A 22,837-nucleotide genomic window follows, 5' to 3' on the forward strand; every position below is an offset into this window, starting at 1 on the left:
TTACCGTTAACATTTGATATTGTGTAGTAATTTTGATGAAAAGATGCATTTTTCTTTTTGTTGATTCCATGTCGTAGTTTTTGGGACGTAAAACCACAGATATTATTATTCATGTTCTTATTGTCACGCGTGTTGTTTTAATGTTTCTGGTTTAGACTCACAAAGACTGAGAGCAATATTCGTCGCAGGTCGCGCCTCAGTGTTAGAAAAGCTTCACGTTCGTAGTATAGATCATTTTGTAAAGGTTGCGCACAGGACGCGAACGCTCAGGATTATTCCTCAGCTTCCACGACCACCAGCGATAAGGCTGGAAAGTTCGACGCGTAATGTATAAAACACAGTGGCACCCAACGATGATCAGGATGCCCCGCCGCGGTGGTCTAGTGCCTAAGGCACTCGGCTGCTGACCCGCATGTCGCGGTTTCAAATCCAAGCTACGGAGCCTGCATTTCGGATGGAGGCGGAATTGTTGTAGGCCCATGTGCTCAGACTTGGTTGCACATTAAAGAACCCAAGGTGGTCGAAATTTCCGAAGCCCTCCACTACGGCGTCTCTCATAATCATGTGGTGGTTTTGGGACGTTAAAGCCCACATATCAATCAATCGTTTAAACTCAGTAGCACGTGGTACAAGACTTCTAATGATCGGCTAGTCATACGCCCTTCAAATTTGGTAAGGACAGACTGTAGACAAGCCCCGAAATGTACGTGTCAGCGCTGGTTTGATTTCCTTGTTTTGGGTCCAGTGTTGGCCGTTACAAATCTGGAAAAGTGTGGGCGTGATAACCTATATATTTATTTTGTGGAAAACCTTAGCCTAAACGTTCTTCCTCTTGCTGTAACATCGATTCGTTAGAAAGTGCTCCGGTATCCGTTGTTACTCAGTTATGTACTTATCTTTGGTCAGGTAACTGCATAGAAAACTAACAAACACCAATAAAGCCCACAAACGCATAGGTGGTCGATCGCATTGCAAAGCCTCTTGCAAAGAAGAGTTGACAGCATGAGATTACTTTTTTGGGGGGACCTTCAACAAACTAAATGACGAACGAGGTTGTAAGTATTAGTATGGTTTCGTCCGCTAAGATACAAAAAAAAAAGGAAAACAACCATTGATACTAGCACAAGTGCAGACGCTCGACAGTTATGCCCCAGACTCATGTCATTACGTTAACGTAGGCACCAAAGATCACATTCACCATTTAAGGTGTCCCACGTAACTTTAACCAGAGTTTAAAAATATGTCAGAACACGTAATTGCGACGCGACCAAATGCATGTTGCTCAACGTGTCCTGGAGTTAGACTATTTTTTGTGTTCTCATATATTGTTTAATTAAATATGTTCCAATAATTGGGTTTTGAAGTAACGAAGACGGATAACAAATTTCAATGAGAAAGTTGTAATTGGTTTGCAAAACGTGCGATTAGACAGTTTTGAAGTTTATATCTGTTAGGTATTAGTGTTTTTCGGCTAATTACAAATGCCCGCGAAATGCAAAAAATACCACGTGACGAACCCGCCCGTGCGCCAGTGCGCACAATTATTCTAGTGCTCCATAACGATGGCGGTGACTTTACGATGAACACGTTTTGCTATCGGCCACAAAAACGATAACCGCTCTGACTGCTTGTCGCTGTTATGAAACGGTGCGAGGGAAGCGTGTCGTTCGTACGCGGAACGTTAGGGAGCACCAGAATCATCGTGCGCACTGACGCGCGAGCGGGTTCGTCATGTGGCATTTTTTTTTTTTGGTATTTCGCGAGCATTTGTAATTAGCAGATAAACACTAATACTTAACAGATATGACGTTCGAAACTATCTGTTTGGACGTTTTCCAAACCGATATACAACTTTCTCAATGAAATTTGTTACCTATCTTCTTTACTTTAAAAGTTAAACAGATCTAATGAAACATTATTTGAGAACCCAAAAATAGTCTGACTAACCCCAGGCAACGGTGAGCAACATGCATTTGGTCGCGTCGTAATTACGCGTTCCGGCGTTATTTTACACTCTGGCTAGAGTTACGTGGGACCTGTATAGAGGACTCAGCAATAATGGTTTGCTGACAAAAAAGGCGTACTTTTGTCTTTGCACACAGTGGGAATCCCGTACAGTGGGAATGCGTCACAGTTAATAGCTGTACAAGATCAAGGTTTTGTAAACTAGTGAAGCGTTTGACGACCCACTCGTAGTGTATTACGTGACACATAATTGTTCCTTTGCTGTTATAAAACACTTTATTACTCATATTAACGCGATTCCATGAAAAGGAGTTTGAAAAGGAGTTTGAAAAGAAGTTCCAAGCACAGGCGTGGCTCACTAGTATAATGCTTGGCTGGCATGCAGGGGACCCGGGTTCGAATGCCATTGTGTCCTTAAATGGTGTTTTTTCTTATTTACGAAGTTTTTTTTCTTTCGTGCTACAGCGGTTACAGACACCGGCGGCGGACAACTACGGCGTGCACGCGAACCGTGTTGTGATCTCATAACAGCACTCGCTTTAAAAATTGGAATAAGAAGTATGAGAACAGTTAGATGGAAACAAACATTGCGCATGAGACGAAACGATTTGTGGGATAAGCGCAATCTTTCGCTTTAGTATATATATTGCCAGAAGCATGCCACTGCACTCGTGCTTCGTCCCTATAGCAGTCATATCGCACAAGATATCCTTAGCACGGTGCGCTTGCACGTTGATTAACTGGCCGTACGAAGCACGTGAGTACAGCGGTGAGCACTGTTAGGGTAAACACACGTGCGCGTGGCAAACAGCACTGCCAGTGCCCCAGTAATACCCAATAATCGAAAACACTGCACATGCGCAGCATGTGCTTAAGTGGTACAGTCCACCACGGGCACGCATACATTTCGTCGTCGTCTAATATCCGCATTTTCGTCGGCTAATCTGACGCACTCTGCGTTTCAAAGTCCATATAGTCCTAAATATAGGTGCCTGTATGCAAAAATCAGTATAAAAACAGTTTAAACGAACTATTTGTTGAAAAAAACTTTGAACAAGAAAATAACCTAAAATGCGTGGTGTATCAACCAAGCCGACCAAAGTGCGGTAAGCAGACAATCGAACAAGTGAATCTATGACGTGGTGTGCGCGGTGGAAAGAGCGTATCGCAGCTGACACGCTAAGTTTGTGCAATGTTTCGTACGATGGATGTTTTAGGCGCTGCGCTGTGCTCCCTACCATGCTGCAGAAATTAGGCTCCTTCTTTTTCTAACCACTACCACGACGAAGATGGGTCTTACGCGGCTGGGATAGTCCCGTCCACCACGCGATCACGTGTTCACCCCGAGGGTGCTCACTGCTTTACTGTATACGTATTGACCTCACAGTAGCCTTCGCACGCGGAACTGGCACCTCGCGTAATTGTTATGCGCACCTAATCCAACTGTCCTAGTTTTTTTGTTGTTTTGTATGTTTTTTAAGTGTGAATACACTTTATAAGCGACCCCAAACCATCCACCGCCGTCGGCGGCGTCCGCAGTCTTCTCTATCTTTAAAAGAAAGAGGACTTGGCGGGCCGCAGCGCGACGCTCTACCGAATAAGCCACGGACGCGACGCTGATATCGGTGTCAGTAACGCGCCTTATACCCCCTCCCCCTTCGCTCGCTCCTCCGCTCTCCTCGCTCGCTGCAGCTGCGCGCGCACCCATCTCTCTCGCGCGCCCGCCTTCTCTCTCAGTCTCCCGTCGAGAGCGGGTCGTGAGGGGGAGTAAAGTTAAAATCCGTTGGCATTCGCCAGTGAGTTAACGTAAACTCCCCCGTGTGATCAAATTGCGATTCCCAGGAACCATTACACCATAAAGGCACCATAGTGTGATTAATAAATATAATAGTGCGAATTAATAAATACCCCTCATAGCATCATCCCGTGTATTCGCACTTAACCATGTTCACCCTCGGGGAAATGCTTGGGAGTTTTGTTGTACTTTTCCCGTGTCACACAGCGGAGAACGATGGCCGCAGTTGCCTGAGTGACGGCACGGACGGGCAAAGAGAAAAACAGAATCATTACTTACCGTTCGGGTTCCGGACTGTGCGGATTGCGCGCGTCACTCTGTTCGGCAGTCGCCGCGGCCGGCTCGGTCACGGCCCGTGATTGTCACGAAACGAACGCGCTCGCAGTACGTCCACTTTTATGGCCGTCGCGACGCGCCGTTCACGTCCAGCGTTGCGGACACAGTCAAGCTGCTAGCACAAATCGCGCAAACATGGCTGACACCACTGAGCGATCCGGAAACTATCATTACGGGGCGAGACATAATGGCGACACTGGGAAAACGTGCATGCCAGGCTATGCGCTGCTCTTTGCCTCTTACCGCACCCCCCCCCCCCCTTTTTTTTTTTCATTTATTGGCCCGTGCCAACCGCGCATGCGTTGTAAAGCCATAGTGAAATCATATTGGTTTGAAAAGTTGGAACAAAGAGCGGTGGTCGAAAACTTGTTGTCAGAAACATCAACTCCCGCCGTACGTTTGAAGCGTGACTAGGCGAGAAGGGCACAAAAGAAAAGCAGAAACTCAAAATAATGTTTTTGTTCAAATAGTCACGATTTCAAATATGCCTGAGTAGAAATTTACTTAAGGTTTATCCGACACTTGAGCGTCTCTCATAATCATATGGTGGTTTGGAACGTTAAACCCCACATATCAATCAATTTATCTGACACTTGGCTAAATGGCTGAGAGCCTCATGTTTTCTTCGAGCGCCACAAAATGGAGGTGAGGGGGGGTATGCAGGTCATCTGCATTCCGGGCTTTTATTTAGTTCAGCTCATTGCCATTGGCGAGCGTAACTTCCATAGAGGCCTATGAATCCAGTAATTTGCGGCTCGTTGTCACAGTCGCCACCTACGCATGTAAGGAACTAACAAAAAAATAAATGACGTCATAAATGGAAGAGGTAGCCACGTGCCGAAATCGCCCTAGGTGGTGCGAAATTAAAGTTCTTCTTATGTGCTAACCTTTTTACATGCCGTAATAAATTCGCGATTTTATTCGCGCCTTATGTCTCGGTAATTGCGTGAGCGAAAAAAAAATACCAACAAGAAACATTGAGAAAGCAATGATGTTTTATTGACCGAATAGTGTACTTGCTATATACACCGAAAACTTTGCTGACCTAACTGTACCAACTATTCACGAGCACGATAGCGTAATAGTTCTAAAAGTCAAGTTGCACATCGCGAAAGACCACTGCAGCGAGACAGCGGCCTAGGGAATATCTGCTTTGGCAGCCATAGAGTAATGCGTATCGTTGCTTAGCGTGTCGTATTCACCGGCCCAAAGGTGAGGGCAAGCCGGCAGTGCGGCAGCGAAGACTATACCTACACACTCTGCGAGCTAGTTCAGCTCTAAAATGTCTCGCCAGTGAACAGCACACAAGCAAACAAAAAATAAATTGTAGAAAATACGCACCTTTGAGCGCACATATGAAGTGGCCAAGAAGATGTAATGAAACATATTACGGTGAGCTCCGAAGTCCTGAATTCATTTCTTTTTTTTTTATGCGCACGAAAGCAGTGTCTGATAAATAAAAGAAGAAGCATCACCTAAAACTTTGGAATATTAAGACGGTCTAGCAGCTCGAGAAGTAGTCATGCATGTCTTCTTGCGAGACGAGTACTTAAAGGTCGCCCATGCTGTTACGATGGAAACCAACGCGTTACAGCAGGCGGAATTTCGAATACGCAAACAAAATGTAGCCTTGTAGCTGCGGCGTCATCGCATACGGAAGGCTGATATCCACGTGAGCACCGAAGTGTTTCCTTTCATTCCCCCGTTGCGCACAGAGACGCCAAACGAAGGCAATAAACACCGAGCAGTCCCAACACAACTCTAGCAATACCAATGGTAACACCCAGTCCATGGGCCAAGTGACGTTACAAAGTGGAGCAAAGTGGGAGCGTGAATGGATGGCGTCCTTCGTGTGCAACTCTGTGACGCGACGAAATACTGTCACTTTTCGCCAGTACAGATGGACAGCTTTCGAGAGTGACGAAAGACATCGCCCCGCCTAACACTTTCCATGTGTATGTCGTAGACAGCGGCTTCGTCAATGTTAAAGGACTTGTACCGTTAGAAGTAGGTCGAAATAGCCGATAAAATGGAGCAGTATATCTTCCGTGGACGTTTTCTGCATTCTCGCCAGAAGGTGACGTGAAATGTTAGGAAAGATTTGAGGCCCTTGGTTCGTCAACATTTACTGGGAGCAGAATGGGGTCGATTTTCACATGCTGGCTTCTTTCGCTGGATTTTGCCGGGAAGCCGGTTCCTGGGAGGCAGTCGTGTAAGCCGTACCGGAGTGCTGAACAGTGTCTAGAAGTACAGATGGTCCGACCTCACCTGTGACTACGGTGACCCTGGATTCCTTGTTGCATACTTTTGTCAGCCCGTTCTCACAACTTGGACAGGCGGGAATCACCTTGTCGTGGTTCGAGTCGCTTAAGGGTGTCTTCCCTTCTACACTCTCCACGTCTTCGAGCGTCAGTGCTTCAAATTTCGACACTGTGCTCTCTGTGCATGCTGGAGAAACACTTTTACTACATCCAGCGACCTGCTGAGGTTCGACGTCTTTGTTCAGTACTGCATCGCCGCATTGCAAATCTTTAACCGAGCTGAATGTGCAACCGTTCTCGTAGTGTAGAAGCATGTCTTTCAAGGCGCCCTTGAACTCGCATCCTTGGACTTCGTTCCAGCAATAAACCTTCATCGAAAAACAAGAAAATAGAAACGTTAAGATCCACGTTAGTCGTTCGCACTGAAAATTTGAGACAACCCCTGACCTAATTCAGTGCTCCAGTATGGAAATGCTCGAACACGTATTCCTTATTGCAAGATCTAGCACTCTACCAGGAGAAGCGCGAGAGGGCATAAGATATATTAAGCTCTCGCATTATTATACACTGCATTTTGTGCCTTTTAACATTTATTGGTGATGAAGAAAGCACGCTTATAGCGTTAAAAAAAGTTGGCTTTCTTTATACAGCAGGGCTGCCCCCAATAGCTATTACTAAATGTGTATGCTTCGCATTCTGCCTGTAAGATGGGGTACAGTGTGTCACGAAAAAAAATTACGAGCTAATAGTGTCCTGTTATATCGTGCTTCCCTGAAAAAATAGCAAAGCGAAGCAACATCCGGCATTTACTTTGTACCGTAAATTAAATGCGAGTCGGGCGAAAGCATTGTATTGAGAGGCGTTCTTCAATGTACACCATGTAGTGTTAGCCGCCTTTTACCGAAGACGCTTTCACGATGCGTGTAGCCATGTGCACTTCATAAATGCCATTCGAATCAGTAGTGCTAGGTTTTTTCCGGAAAACAACCAATGCTACTTTCTCACCTGGAAGGCCTTTGCTGTTCTGAAGGGCAGATCGTCGCTGCGACATTGCCCTACTTCGAACTCCTCTTCATCAAGCGGACAACGCACGCGGCCGCGGCCTGCGGATTTGAATGCGTGGCACCAATTGCATAGACGATGCCCACATGGCATCCACACGGTCCTCTTCGGAATCATGAGGCACAGTCCGCACAAGCAGAAATCGGGCACTTCGTCGACAAAGCGAGTCGGTCGCCAGTTGACGCCTTTGATGGGGATGTCGCGGAAACGGTACACTCGGCTGAGATCCGCCATGACGATGTGAATTCAGACGCGAATACTTCACGGGCACTCGAGACAGCACACTGGCCGTATGTTTCAACGGCCCTACCGGCACTGAAGGGTTTCATGCACCACGGCCGCATATATACCAACCGAGAAAGATAGCGGAAGGAATTTTTTTTCTTGATATCGCCCGTACAACAGGCTCAGTTCACGCCCCCTTAACTTTCTGAACTTTTGTGATTCGAGTAAAGTATTAACGAGAAAACATTAAAGATAGCTCGTTTTGCAGAAATATCGATATCCCCGTTGGTGCAATTTTCTGTTGCCAGCTTGAAATCAGCAATGGCCGTAATCAGATATTCGAGGTAGATGCAAATGAAGATATCAACCGCAGGGTGTCTTGACGAAGTGCAGGCAGGTTAGCGATTAGGAAGGCGATAGTGTGCGTGCGTTTGTGTGGCTGCGCGTTCGCACATGCAACGCCTCTTTTATTTCTTTGAAGGGCAGCGCAAACACATGCTGCTCATCGGGATCCGTAGGTCCGCCTTAGATCAGGGAGTTGTCGTGTGGCGACACCGCATGCTGGGTAGGGCTGCTGTGGCGCCACACGTGAGTCCGAACGCTTTCCCGTGGTGATGTGATAGACGTGTTCCCATCTTCAGTATCATAACTCTCTGTCCAATTTGTTACTTTGTGCTCCTTTGTGGTGCGAAGCAATGCCGTCGCCGCATCATAACGCTAGGGATGCAGCAGTGTCGCAGTGAGGCATTGGTTGCCCGCATAGCGCCACGAACAGATACGCGCTATCTGAAAACACCCTTGGAAGGCCAGCGCGTGCGCCAACGTTGTGAACACCAGGAATGCAAGAGGCCGCCCCACGGATCTCTACACAAATGGACATGAAATAAGGTCGCATGATTTCCGTCGTGAGCTTGTCATGATTGGTTCTCTCTTCATGACTGCAGAGCACACGTGAAGGCTAGGCGACGTGCGAGTCGGAAAGGGCTAAAGGGGAGTTCACTGGGTGCATCTGGCTCACATTGATAATGCAGAGGAGGTGCTGGTACTATCGCGCTCAGTATGAGCTACAACACGCGACCGCGTGGCCGAGCGCGCTGCAAGGTTGTACAGTAGCGCCGATCGTGATATATTTTCGAGTTATCGGAAGAGGGTTTGGCCGATCCTGCGAATGCACATCGCCCCTATTTGCTTTCACGCTCGCCCTCGTTTGGCCCTGCAGTGATATCAGCTTCGAAAATGATAACTGCCACCGTGTCTTGAAGACCGAATTTCGCGCTCGACAAGCCGAGCTTCACAAAACACGTGATATCTACCTCCGTGATTCACACGTGACTCACAAGCGTGAAACACGTGATTCACAAACGCTCCTCGACTAAGACGTTCACCGTTCACTTGACGGAGTTGAGCAGTGTGCCACTGCTCGGCTGAAAATGACGCTGCGCTATACGCAAGAATCCCAGCAGATTATCCTTGATATGCAGCGACTTGCCGTTCTTAGCATGTGGGGGTGATGTACATTTGCAGGATCAGCCAAACCCTCTACCGATAACTCGAAAATATGTCCCGATCGGCGCTACTGTACAACCTTGCAGCGCGCTCGGCCACGCGCTCACGTGTTGTAGCTCATACTGAGCGCGAGTATTGTGTGCGGGTATTGTTTTCGCATTGAACGGAATAGAAAACTGTAGCGATTCGCGATTCTCGATTTCGTTGGTGACTCGGAATCTTCACCTTTCATACCACGCTTACGTAAATATTTTTTCGTGACATTTTGTTAAGAAATGATGCAATAACGCGCAGACATCGACTGGAGTGGTTTGGCGCAGTGATTTTGGGGGTGAAGCTTTCTATGCCGCAGGTCGTGCGTCTGCGATGTATGCAGCAGTAGTAGTAGTAGTAGTAGTAGGTAGCCACCTCCACGGCCCGACTAGAGGAGTGGCACGCACGGACGCTTCTCAATTGAGGAGGAAACACACGTTAATCTATCTATCTATCTATCTACCTCCCTGCCAGTGTCGTGCGGAAAGCAGTATGGCTGATAAAGTATAAGATATTTGAAACAAGTAATGAAAAATTTGGCAGATACCATGTACCTCAGAATCGACGTTATGCGAAGCATGCGGAGGGAAGGGGCTGGGTTGTAATTTTTTTTTATTGACGACACATCATGAAACGATGCTCAATATATGTATACATATATTGGAAATGCAGCCGCTCCAGCCGGGATTCGATCCCGTGACCTGCGGGTCAGCAGCCGAGTACCTTAGCCACTAGACCACCGCGGCGGGGCTCTTGTCATGGTGATGACTTCGCATTGCGTTCACAAAACCCTGGTGAATTTGAAATTTCTTCCGTCTAATCATTATCTGCATGTAGGCGCCGAAAATTTCAAACAACACGTGCATTGTGTGCGTGCACTGATATATATGTGAAGAAAAAAAAAGTGCACTGATATAAATGTGAAGAAAAGAAATGTTTGGTCATTCCTATGCGCGCAGATCTTGCATGCCTCCATTTGCTCGTGAGAATGAAGCATGGCAAGCTTTGTTTTTGCACTAGTGGTATTTTATTGCCATCACAAGGCTACAGTGAAGAGCACCGAATTTGCCGGGCAGGAAAGACTCGCCTGTTTTCGTATTCACATCACCATGTGTCTTGGGACGCTGTCGGCCCATCTTAATCCGTTTTGTGGTAAGATGCCGCGGAGTAAAAAACAAACAAGGCTAAGAATAAATGAAAACTATGATGTGAGAGAACTATGTGGATGGATGAACTTTATTTGGTCCTTCGGAACGTGCTTTAGCACGTTGCTGGCCGCTCCCACGTCAAAACAGAAAGACCAAATCTTTCTGCTTCGTCGCGGGCCTGGTAGACTGACCATAGCTGTTGTTCAAGTCCGGAGCTTGCAATAGCCCCCCCCCTCCCCATTTAGACGGGGTCATGACTTCCCCACAGCGTAACGCGGGGCACCGCCAGAGCATATGTTCCAAGGTAGCTATATCGTGGCAGCTGGAACATGTTTTAGTTGGCTGTATTTCGCGATACCTGATGCTAAATATTAGACCTCTGACAGCGAAATAATAATTACCCTCTTTGTCATTCATCCTTGTGTTCTTACTGAAACAACGGTTGTAATTCCATGACAATGCAATTATAAAACGGCCTTGATAAAAAAAATACAGCTATGTGCTTTCTAAATTACGTAGTGTCTCACAGAAGCTCAGCAGTGTTGTTTTATTTAGCATTCTGTGAAAGTCTGCGCTAACGATAGTTATAGCGCGAGAACAAAACGACGACACAGAGGCAAGAAGGACACGAAAGACACGAGCGCTCGTGTCTTTCGTGTCCTTCTTGTCTCTGTGTCGTCGTTTTGTTCTCGCGCTATAACCATCGTCATGCCAAACCAACTAGCCCAAGCTGCCACACTTCTGCGCTAACGTTCTGTGTGTGCTTTTAGGGGCATGAGTCGGCGTAACAACGTGTAGCGCAAAAGTGTGAATCATGACTGGCCTACCACGTTGGAGTTTTCAACCTGCTTCTCAAGAAATAGGTGAAGAGGAGAATGTCACACCTGCGAGAAAGGAAGTGAAGGCAATAAAGAAAATAATCTCGCCCTTTTGGAGGATTGAGTGTGTTAAAGGAAGTTTCAAATTAAATCAGCTTTAAGGAGGATTATATGTGCTCGCACAAACAGCCCCGTGGACTTATGCAAGGGCACTCAAGCTATTTTGCTTCGCTGAGCCAGTTCATTACGTACAACTTACCACACCGCCGAGAGGAACTCTATGGACGCGTTTAGGACTACAAAAGGATTACCCTCTTTAGAAAGAGATCCTGACAGCCACGCATTCTAATGAATGGGCTTCGTTACATCGCGGTGTACTTTGTCGGTCTCTGAGGGTCTGTCGCAGCTAGTACCTACAAGTTCCGTGCGAGCGATTCGCGAAGAACTTCAGTGTGTCCTGCATACGAAACGACCTGAGAGAGGCCTCGCGTGAACATGGTGGCCGCGTCCAACCCCGACATCCCCTAATACTTCATCGGGCAACACTGAACGAGAATCATAATATAAGCTTGTTAGTAGACGACGACGACGACGACGACGACGACGACGACGACGACGACGACAACAACAACAACAACAACAACAACAACAAACAAACAAACAACAACAACAACAAACTGGATCAAATAAAGCGCCATGTCCTTTTTAGCGCTTCTTTTAACCTTCAGTGAAGTTCACGTTGTACGATGCTGCTTTCGAAGACCACAGTAGCAAAATGAAGACAAAATGTTTTGGTCAGGAGGGACCCCGTACGTAAATAGCTGTATTGAGGCGCAGCTGGACAAGGCATCGTCAGCGCCGAATTTCCATTCATGAAAATGAAGTGTACTGTCCCCCAAATGATATATAGATGAAAAAAAAAAAAAACGCATGGTGCCTTTCGCGAGTTTGGCGTTAGTAATTTTTCTTCTTACCTATACAGGTGCCACTGAGTTTTCTGGCGCGCACAGAGGCGCGCATGAAAGAACAAGGAAGAAGGCACGCACAAGCACGCGCGCGCATGCATGCACTCACTCACTCACTCACTCACTCACTCACTCACTCACTCACTCACTCACTCACTCACTCACTCACTCACTCACTCACTCACAAGCACGCATCGATCTCTCAGCCATGCCACGCAAAATCTCGTGACTTCTTGACACTCCTAATGCGAAGGCATGCATAAACACTATCGCAGCAGGGGTGTAAAGATGGGCTTGTTCGCATAAATTCATGGTGAAATACTGGCAGCGCAAACTAACGGGACACAGATAGACAAATATTGTCGCTGGCGTCAGTAACTCCTGCGATGACTGCAGCTTTAAGTCGAACTGCCGTACACGAAAACTTTTGTAACCACATGCTTGACACTAATGACGCGCTAGGATGGAACACTAACGCACACTGAAGCACAGGTAGGACACACACGAGAGTGAACTAACAACTGTTGTTAGTTGTTGTTAGTGTTGTTGTTAGTGTTGTGACAGTTGTTACATAGTTCGCGCTCGTTTGTGCCCTACCTGCGCCTCAGTGTGTATTTTAGTGTTCAGTACTATCGCGTCGTGGGTGTCAGCCATGTACAACCAACTAGCCCCTACTCTGGCCCTTCTAACCACATGCAGGCGTACACTGACTGAAATTACTGGTAAAGTAATTACAACTAGAGTTAATGTAGCTACTAAAGCTTCTTACAATGAAAACTTGAGGTGCTATGTTGCATAGACAGCCCTATTCGAGAAATCCAATGTTGCCCCAGTGTGCAGCGCCTTTCTCGTTAGCCTTTATCGCCTATTCACAGCCTGATATTTTGAAAACTAGTTCACGTAATTTTCTAAGTCGCGTGGCCGTTAAATTAGAAATCAAAAAATAAATTATGTCGCTGCCTCTTAACAGCACGAGCCAGAAATTCTAACACCAGTCTGCTTCAAAGTGGGCACATGCAAGCGGGAATATGTGGGCAGAATTGTTTTCGTTAATCTGTAAAACATGCAAATAAGCAGTAGTTTGTGAAATACAGCTGTTGCAAATTTATTTCTATATTTCTTTTGCTGTCATGCAAGTGTGTGCGCGCGATGCCGAGCAACAATAATGGCATGCTGGAAAACGATTTTTTTTTTTTATTTTCGCTGTTTCCAGCCATGTCTCATTACAAACCTGCAAACGATTCGAAGACAAAACTTGTTCTTGTTTACCGTGTTTTAAGTAGAAAACAGGAACGCTCTGCTCGGGGCTCACTTTTTATTTTTTTGTTTGCATTTTTGGGTACCCTTCCGACTTCGCGAAATTTTCCCAACTACACAAGAAGCGTCAAAGCGAAGAGCCCCAAAGGCGGACGTGTGAGTGGTTTCCTGCCGCGTGGTGTTGAATAACATCGCCATTGTAAACACCCAGGCAACGTGAGAAAGCGCCGCACTGAATCACTGCAATAAACGTGTATTATGAAAAATGATGTGCCAAGAAAAACACGCATAAGCAAAATACAAGCAGGCAGAGCAATGCCTTCGTGTCCTGTCATGACACGTTTTGTTGAGAATTTCCCGCTTTTGTTTAACGATGCTGAATGCTTGCCGTAAAACTACTGAAGTAAACAGTGGACGTGGAGGGCCTTCTATTTGTGTGTTGTCTCAAACTAACAATATAACAGTTGGCGTTTTACATCACCGAGTGGCGATATGGTTATGAGAGATATACCACGAAGAGAGGTCTTCGGAAATTTCTACCACACGGTATTGTTTAACATGCATCGTAATCTAAGCAAGCGCAACTATATTTTTCACCTCCATCTCAGTGCAGACCCCACGCGTGGAATTCGATCATGTGACCGACGGTCAGAATTTGAGTACCACCATCATCACTACACGACCGTGGCGGGATTCAGCCGCTAAGTCTGCGTCTGAAGCCCAATTGAGAATCAATCCAGCTGCTCTCTGGAGCAGTAGACGACATACATCGGGAGCCACTCTTGTGTACGGAATTAAGATACATAGAACAAAATGTACGCCGTCATATATTATAGCAGGTTCCATACAGCTATGCTGAGGAAATGCGAAACAATAAACACGAATTGAACCTGTGTTGGCTTATTTCTCTGTTTTAGCGTTTTTACATTAGAAAACTGCGCTAACAGCCATTCCAAACCCCTAAAGCTAGAGGCTGCTTCATTAGACTATACCAAATTATTTTTCACGTATTTCAGGCTATGAAAAGAATCTCAATACATCTCAATGTGCATCTAAATGTGGACAAAAATGACGATTTGTTGAAGATAGTGATTTTGTTTCTCGTGAAGCTTAGCAACTTCAGGGGTCTAAAAATATTCTCTCCCCCCCAAATATTGCCATAAAAATGCTAATATAAAACTTTTTGGCTAAATTCTTGGAGGCATGTGTGCCAGAAAAAATTACGCTGTTACTCACCTTAATGTACCTTACCTACGCACTTATATTTATTATGTCGACCAAGTTTGGTATAGAAAGAAACAGTGGTAATTTTCAAATAATGTTTTTCAGAAAAAACACAAAGACAATATTCTGGGAATCTCGGAAGGCACCCACATGACCAAAATTTTTTTCTCTCCGAAATATTGTACCAATTCAGTGATTTCAATGAGGCGAATAGCATGAATTTTTTTTAATACATTTGAGATGGTCGCCAAAATGGCTGGAACGTTTGGTGTGGAATGACCTCTCAGTGACTTTGAGAAGATGAGAAAGACTTATTTTTATACAGAACGTGCGCACATAGAAAGTGAAGTAGATTTTAGGCAGCCCGGGCCGGCGGCCTTCAAAGAACGTAATTTGTCTATTTCTGGATGACCCGCTGATCAAAAACAATATCTTCCATTCGCTCTCAATTCGCACAGGTCTTTGTTGAAATGGCTTGAGCGGCCAGCAAACACAGAGATATAATATCGATTAAGGTGTGCGGCTTTTGTTATGCCACTATGAATCAATTTTCCGTCTAGATGAAAAGCAGCAATAGTAGCAGCTGTACTTTTCAGTTAGTTAATGCTGCGGTATATAGAAAACAGCCTTTGAATATAAATGAAGGTATATATGCCATACACGAGCTACGATTTAGGAAGAATTTCTGTTCGAACTGCGTAATGGCGAAATGCGTAACCAGACACCACAGTGCTTATCCAGACATTGCAATATGGCGGGGACGACTTATGAAAGAGGTATGAGAGCATTTATAGCCTGAGAGAGATATAGCCTGAGCTATTCTCTGGTGGATTATACTTCATAAGAACTTGTTGTTGGGTGAGTTGATGAGTGCACAACATCGTTATATTTGCGCTAAGAAAAAACGAACACATGAACGAAGACAGGTGGTTCCTGTCTTGTATACCGATTATATCTAGTATTCTCGTGTCGGTGATTTCTTGAAAATAATCACTTACTTAAACAAAAAATCAAGTACATTTATCGACACGTTGGGCGGGGGTGACAATTGCAAGGTGGCGATAACGTGTATTTACAACAGACCATATCCCGATACGCACGTTATCCTAGCTGTTATGGGCTACGACAATATTGCCAGAGCACCATCAAAGTGGTGACTTTGACTTCAGATCCACAGAATTAACTCGAAATAAAATTCTGACAAGTGAGAGATAAAGATTATTGCGCTTTTAATAACGGTGCATGCAGGATAATTGTAAGAAGCAATAAGTTAGCTCATACCTTTAATACAAATGCGCAATTGTAAGTACGAAAAAATCCCGCTCATATAGCTGAGAATCCGATATGCGTTCAAGGAAGACCATTCACCCGCAGGTGCCAAGCTTGTCTATGGAGCGCCTCTTCGTTTCCCGGCAGATTTGTTCGACGCCACTAGAGCTGACTCTTCTCCCGCACCAAGCGAGTACGTGGACAAGCTGCGCAATATCTTTCGGAAGTTTCGACGACAACCAAGGCGAGCGTGCCACTCAGAATTTTCGTCACTCCAGACCTACACAAAGCCACGCGTGTCTTCATGCGTGCTATGGCTCTGTGGGTGCTCTCCTGCAACCACATTATCTCGTGCCTTTCCATGTATTCGAACGTCACTCCTCAACTTTCATCGTGGGCCCTATAGAATGAGCGGTGCAGTCGCACTCGAGCTCCTGCAACCAGGATACGTACAGCCCAGTTTCTTGCATTTCAGCGTCTACTACGTGTCCCCTTACAGCGCTTGCAGTTCTTTACGACCAACATGAAGTACCCCCAGTTTGCCACTTTAACCGGAGTTAACTAATCGTTCGTCACTTGGGCTTCCTCTCTCAGGGGGGAGGAGGAGCTGCGTTGGTTGTGGTGGTAGTGGTTAGAAGATGAGAAATGGCACCTAATTTCTGCAACCCGGTCGGGAGCACGGTGCATGCCTTTGCGTTGAGCGTCGGAACTCTCCAGCTCAAGTTGTGTTTTTCCCTCTCGTACTTCCGCACCCAACCGTAACAATAAGCTCTATGCAGTAAGCCGTACTTCGTGCGTTACCTATTACACTGTGCTTTTGTACATGCGTTAAATAACCTCTTTTGTATGCTTTCCTCTTCCTTTTTTTCCTTCCTTCTCTCCCGGTGATGCCCCGCACAGCCACCGCAGCTCAGCTGAAGGAGAATGAACAACCATAACGCACGGATGTCTTATTTTTGTAGTTAGGTAATCTATCGCAGGTCCTCTACAGACGCATTCATATTGTTTAGTTATACACGCAGGCACAATCATTAAGTGTGGCAGCATAGCCAGGTGCTCAAGACACTCGCCTGCGGCGCATGAGGGCGTGGGCTCAGATCCTTGCACCAGAAATAAAATCTTTATTGTTCTTTCCATCTAATTTTTTCAAGGAAATTATCGCCCCAAACCTCCGAACCATTTGCCCATCTGAGCAGAGAGGCCCGTGGCGTTGTCAGCAGGCCCGCATGAACCTACGTGGATATCCGCTCTTTACGTAAGTATATTTCTCTATGGTTCGATTGCCCCGCCGCGGTGGTCTAATGGTTAAGGTACTCGGCTGCTGACCCGCACGTCGCGGGCTCGAATCCCGGCTGCGGCGGCTGCATTTCCGATGGAGGCGGAAATGTTGTAGGCCCGTGTACTCAGATTTGGGTGCACGTTAAAGAACCCCAGGTGGTCGCAATTTCCGGAGGCCTCCACTACGGCGTGTCTCATAATCATATGGTGGGTTTGGGACGTTAAACCCCACATATCAATCTATGGTTCATTTATATGCGTATTTCTATGTCTAGCTATCCTTGTTTTCCTTTGAAAGGTAACCCCCATTTTCTTGGTATTTCTTATAACGGTTCAAATGCACCGAAAGGGCGAATCAACAAGTTTTATGTGACTTCATTGACGATTTCAAAAGCTGGGTGAGCTAGCAGCTGTCATCTATAAACATGGTTATTCAGACCTAAGCTTAGTGTAACACTAATTACAAGTAAGCAATAGGTGCTAGTCACCTTAAGTTCAGCTTATATTACGTTACTCGTTATTATGTGTGTACTTTATTGTGCAATGTCTAACACGCTCTTCGATGTTAATAAAATTTGGTAATGCGGCTTAAACTTTGCGATTGCTTAACGTTTATTTAGAAGCTTGATATAGCGCACGCTATTCTGTATTTTCTGCTACCAAACCATTGTTACCATAAGTTTGTTTGTATTCGGTGATATCGTTTGCAAAACTTAACGTGACGTTACAGTTAAATATGATAAAAACAATGACACGCCGATTCAAATTGGGTGATGAAGAAAGCCTGTACAAGGCTAGGAAGCGCTCAAACAAAGTAATAAAAAGTTAGGCATACGTACTTTTTGATGTTGTACTTCGTGATGCTATATTTGCTCAGGAAAGCACTAATTGTTTGTGCAGAAAAAAAAAGGGTGGCATGCATTCTAAAATATACGTAAGAAAACAAGCGATTATTTGAAATGCATAAAGAAAGATTTGGGATGGAAGAATTTCGAGCTTCAAACTGTGCTTTCCTGTTCCGATCAAAAATGAAAAATTAAACTAAAATAAATTAAAACTTATATTTACGTTTAGAGTGAGAAATTATAAATACAAAATTAGAATTTGCTAAATTTATTGGGACCAGCTATTTACGAACCCCCACCGAAGAAATTGAAGCCACTCAATTCCTTTTCTCGGTTCTGTCTTGGCTATGCGTCTCAACCACTTTGTGCACAGAGGGATTCATTCTGGGGCCGGGAAGTAACAGATGATACGACTTTTTTTTTTCTAAATTACCGAAACATTTCATTTTATACTTAGTGGAAATAGTGTATGCACAAGCTGTCCGCATACAACAACCGCCACAGAAAATTATAACACACAAATAAAACACTCGCGAAGTGCGACACAGGATACGTATAGGCAAAATAACTGCGACGATAGAATGACGTGAAAATCCAAAAGAAACACACGATGACACAGAGCCAATGAAGTTATCAGTTAATAAAAGCACGCAATGTCTCAACGCGCCACCTCCCTTTGCCGCAAAGCTTCTCTGAATGAGGTAGTTGAAGTGTGTCTCACCACGAAAAGTCCATGTTGTCGGGGGCCTCGGAGCTAGCTGTTCGAGTCGGAGCTTAGGGTTTATTCCTGGGGTCACCAGTTTTTCCAGTGTAGCTGTATGCAACTATAATCAGGATCAACATTGATCCATTTATCCCTCATATATATATATATATATATATATATATATATATATATATATATATATATATATATATATATATATATATATATATATATATCGAAATCGAACAAGTGCTTCCAAGGCTGAAAAAAGAGTGTGTGACCTTCATTTCGTTTTTGTTTTTTTTATTTTTGGAGGATCAATACGATTGTCTGCGAAGATATGGACGACTTTCGCCATCAACTTACCTTAATCAATGCTTAAGAGACCACTTGAATTTCTTCTCAATGCTTTCACGTAATATACTACCTACAAAGTTTGGTTGTTATTCGAGAAAGTACGCAGCCTTACCTAACCTCAGCAGGATGGTTTGATTTTTCATGCTCATTTTGTTTCGTTGCATGCTTAAGATTTTAAGCACATGCCACTGAGTGCCTGTAGTATTCCTTAATAGGCACTTTCCAGCAACCACGCGCTAATACCTCACGCGTTACTGTACACGCCCCTTCTCCCCGAAGGCGCTAATTGAGGTGTTACTGAGAGATCTACGTCGTTCAGCGGCCAAAAAATATTACTCCTTCTAGATATGACACCCTAAAAGTTGTTAGCGATGGGTAGTATAGCTGACTGCTTTTCTTTGCGTTTCAATTAGCGCACCTGCGAAGTTTACCGAGGTAAAGCTAACGATCTCACCGACTGGCACGGCTGGGACTTGGGTTGGAAGGCAACGATGTACATTTTGCGGAGGCGTAGGTACGTGTGTACGGATAATGAGATAAAACAGCCAAGTTTGCAGCCTCGGGGTGGTCCGATAATGTAATGCCGGGACATTTAACCAATGCCCTGCCTTTGGTGCCCATCCTTTTCAGTTACTTGGGGTGAGGTTGTTGATTTCATGGTTAACGGTTAAGTGCGGTTGCGTTAGACTTCGTAACACAGTATCACGTGCGCCGCTGATGAAGTATCCTGTGCTGACGTGGCGAGACATCCCTAGGAGAAAGGGAAAAAAAACTAGATGTCTTTCTGGTCGTAAATTTTGCTTTTCTGACACGGAGGGAGTTTACAAAAAGGAATAAAATTGCGCAGTTAATAATAATACACAACGAAAAGAGATGGCAACACCTGCGCAAACACCTAATTTAACCGGAACCCTCTCACAACGCCTTGAAATTGTCGACGCGTATTACGCAAGGGCCACGATACTCGGCAACAGCGCTTCCTTCTAGTTGCTCTTCAGCTTAGCGCCAGTTTTGTCACCTCTTTCCTTGGGTGTCTTTTTTCTTTGCCCATTTTCGCGGAGTACTTACTGCTTTCTTTTAAGCGATGCACAGGATAACCCTTAAACGTGTGATAACAAAAGAATATGTGAACCAAACGAAGGAAAATTGTTTGAAAAATGTTGATGTCCTGTATGTTAAAGGCTGCCCGACCAAAGCATGAGGACAAACACGTTGCTATTATGTGATGAGGTTTCCTTCACGTGGATTTATTCTGGAGTGAAAATATGTGTTTTCGGCGAGGACACATGCCTAATTTAGAAGAGTATTCGGTAAAAATTACCGTTTTTATTTGCATTGAGGAGAAGCAAAGATCACGACATACAGCTGCGGCCACGTCTGTGTAAAGTAGTAGTAGTAGTAGTAGTATTTTTATTTACAGTAAGCCGGATACAGAGCTCACTGCAGGGGCAAAGGGCTAAAGGCGAACAGCCTGACAAAGGCCCTTGTCCCTCCGCAGTCCGTGACAGTGCAAAGCTTAGACATCAGCACTGACAAACAATATATATATTCAATACATTGGTTTCAAGCAACCTGAAATTGTAAACACAAAATTCAAACATAAATAGCATAAGAAGTTTACGTAACACATTTTAAGAATGAGAGGTCACTCTCGTTAAAATTCACAAGTAAACAATATCAATGAAACAACTCAAAAACAGACACAAAATGCATGCGGATACAATGAATTCCGCTGTATACACTCGTATAATTGACATAGAAGTTTATGAACAATTTAAGCATTTGCAGAGGCATGAGACTCCATTACGTAGTTTCGATAGTGTAGACCGGTGGTTATGAATAAGTTCTTTATTTGTTTCTTGAAAGTCGCACTACTAGCCCTAAAGTTCAATTGATCTGCAAGGGTATTTAAAACCTGAGGTACCTGGTAAGCAATACTTTGTTTTCCATACTTGGTTCTTGTACTAGGAGCTCGTTTCTTTTGTTCTCGGAGACTGTAGTGTGGTCTTCCGGTGCAACTTTCTTCATATAGCGCGCGAGGAGCCTGTTTTCGCTCCGCGTTGCAAAAATTGGAAAGAGTTTCGTGCTCTGATGTGGTCAGCCTGACAAATAGGCCGCACGAGATTGTGATACAGCACTCCAGAGCCAGAAACTGCCTCGAGGTTTCGCCCCGCAGAGCAAAAACCGGCTTTTCGCATGCTCTACACAGTCGCGGCCGCGGCTGTACGCATACAGACTCAAGCCACCTAACTTTCTGCCTCGCGCTTGTCCTCGCACGCGCTAGCCTTCTCTTGGAATCAAGGCCTGGCTAGCCTTCTTTTTGAATCAAGCTCTAACCATGCTCATTCTCGATTTCGAGTAAAACGCCCTTGTTTTCCTACACTCACGAGGCTCTGAAGGGGAAGCTCGAAAATCACAAGCTTTTACAAAAAGAAACTATTTATCAGTCTAACTTACAGCCACTAAAAAATAAACTCACATTACAACCAATATGTGTGGTACAGTGATAGCGGAAAGTGCGGACGTCGAGTGTCAGCTAATCTGATAACCCACCGAATGTCTCTATTACTAAAAGACACATTCGGTGGCCTCAAATGATTTTTTCCCATCCTCTCCCATCAACTGACTCTGTGTATAAAAGTCTGAACGTAGCACCATTCTCAGAGTTATATCAGCTTTCTTTGGCAGCAATGATTTTCTACGAATTTAAACGCGATCGCACCATGTTCTCAAGCAAATATCTAAATAGACAAGTGGCATATGACCTTCGCACTATTTCATTTGTGAAGAGGTTTATTAGCCGTTAAAGGCAGCGACGAGACAGCGTGAAGAACCGTCCAGCGATCGGCACAGCAACGAACCAAAGCACGAGCCGAGAGAGCCGGGCGTTGGCGATGCTGCTTGCTGCTGGCACATCTTCTTCTTCACAATCACCCCCGCTGAAAAAAGAGCCATCCTGGCGACCTAAGAAGTTTCAGGGAGAGGCTCATGATACGGTTTTAGGCGGGAAACATGGACGATGTCACGTGCACGCCGGCGCATGTCATCTGATCGGGAAACTGGCTCAATTAGGTAATTAACTGGAGAGGTTTTCTCTAAAACGGTGTAAGGCCCCTCGTACCGGGGGACAAGTTTTGATGAGAGTCCCGGAGTTTGGTATGGGATGGCAAGCCACACGAGAGACCCTGGGGCATAGTTGGAATCCGGAAGAGAGGTGCAACGGTTTTCTTTCTGGCGTTGCTGCTCGTCCGAGGTGAACGCACGGGCGAGCTGGCGGCACTCTTCGGCTTGTCGAGCAGCATCGGAAATAGGTGGACATTCTGAAGCATCAAGATGGTAGGGAAGTAGAGTATCAATTGTATGGGAAGGGTCACGTCCATAAAGAAGAAAGAAAGGTGAAAATCCCGTGGTTGCTTGTATTGCAGTATTGTATGCAAATGTCACGTATGGGAGAACACGGTCCCAGTTGCTATGATTAGATGCCACGTACATCGAGAGCATATCACCCAGCGTGCGGTTAAACCGTTCCGTTAGCCCACTAGTCTGCGGGTGGTATGCTGTCGTTTTCCGATGAATGACGTGGCATTCCGAAAGCAGAGCTTCGACGACCTCGGAGAGAAAAGCGCGGCCTCTGTCACTAAGGAGCTCTCGAGGTGCGCCATGTCGAAGGATAAATTGACGTAAAATGAAAGAGGCGACATCCTGAGCGGTAGCGCTCGGTAAAGCGGCTGTTTCGGCGTAGCGTGTTAGATGGTCGACCGCCACTATAATCCACCGATTGCCATCT

At 45.3% G+C, this 22,837-nt stretch overlaps 1 protein-coding gene across 1 annotated transcript; it reads right to left on the reverse strand.

The window, feature by feature from the left end:
- Positions 1–5,073: 5,073 nt before the first annotated feature.
- LOC119186752 (TNF receptor-associated factor 6) lies at positions 5,074–8,704 on the reverse strand. The gene is made up of 2 exons (XM_037435179.2): positions 7,363–8,704; positions 5,074–6,725 (listed from the first exon to the last, which is right to left on the reverse strand). Exons 1-2 carry the CDS (start codon positions 7,651–7,653, stop codon positions 6,249–6,251), a joined length of 768 nt encoding a protein of 255 aa, XP_037291076.2. The 5' UTR covers positions 7,654–8,704; the 3' UTR covers positions 5,074–6,248.
- Positions 8,705–22,837: the final 14,133 nt, after the last annotated feature.

Source organism: Rhipicephalus microplus, unplaced genomic scaffold (assembly GCF_043290135.1).
Source record: "Rhipicephalus microplus isolate Deutch F79 unplaced genomic scaffold, USDA_Rmic scaffold_214, whole genome shotgun sequence".
In the NCBI taxonomy this organism is placed as follows: domain Eukaryota; kingdom Metazoa; phylum Arthropoda; class Arachnida; order Ixodida; family Ixodidae; genus Rhipicephalus; species Rhipicephalus microplus.

What these genes read in the sequence shown, in the direction of transcription:
- LOC119186752 (XM_037435179.2), bottom strand. Translation starts at nt 7,653, where the DNA reads ATGGCGGATCTCAGCCGAGTGTACCGTTTCCGCGACATCCCCATCAAA. An exon ending in GAACAGCAAAGGCCTTCCAG is followed by an intron (nt 6,726 to 7,362) that starts GTGAGAAAGTAG and finishes TTTTCGATGAAG; the next exon opens with GTTTATTGCTGGAACGAAGT.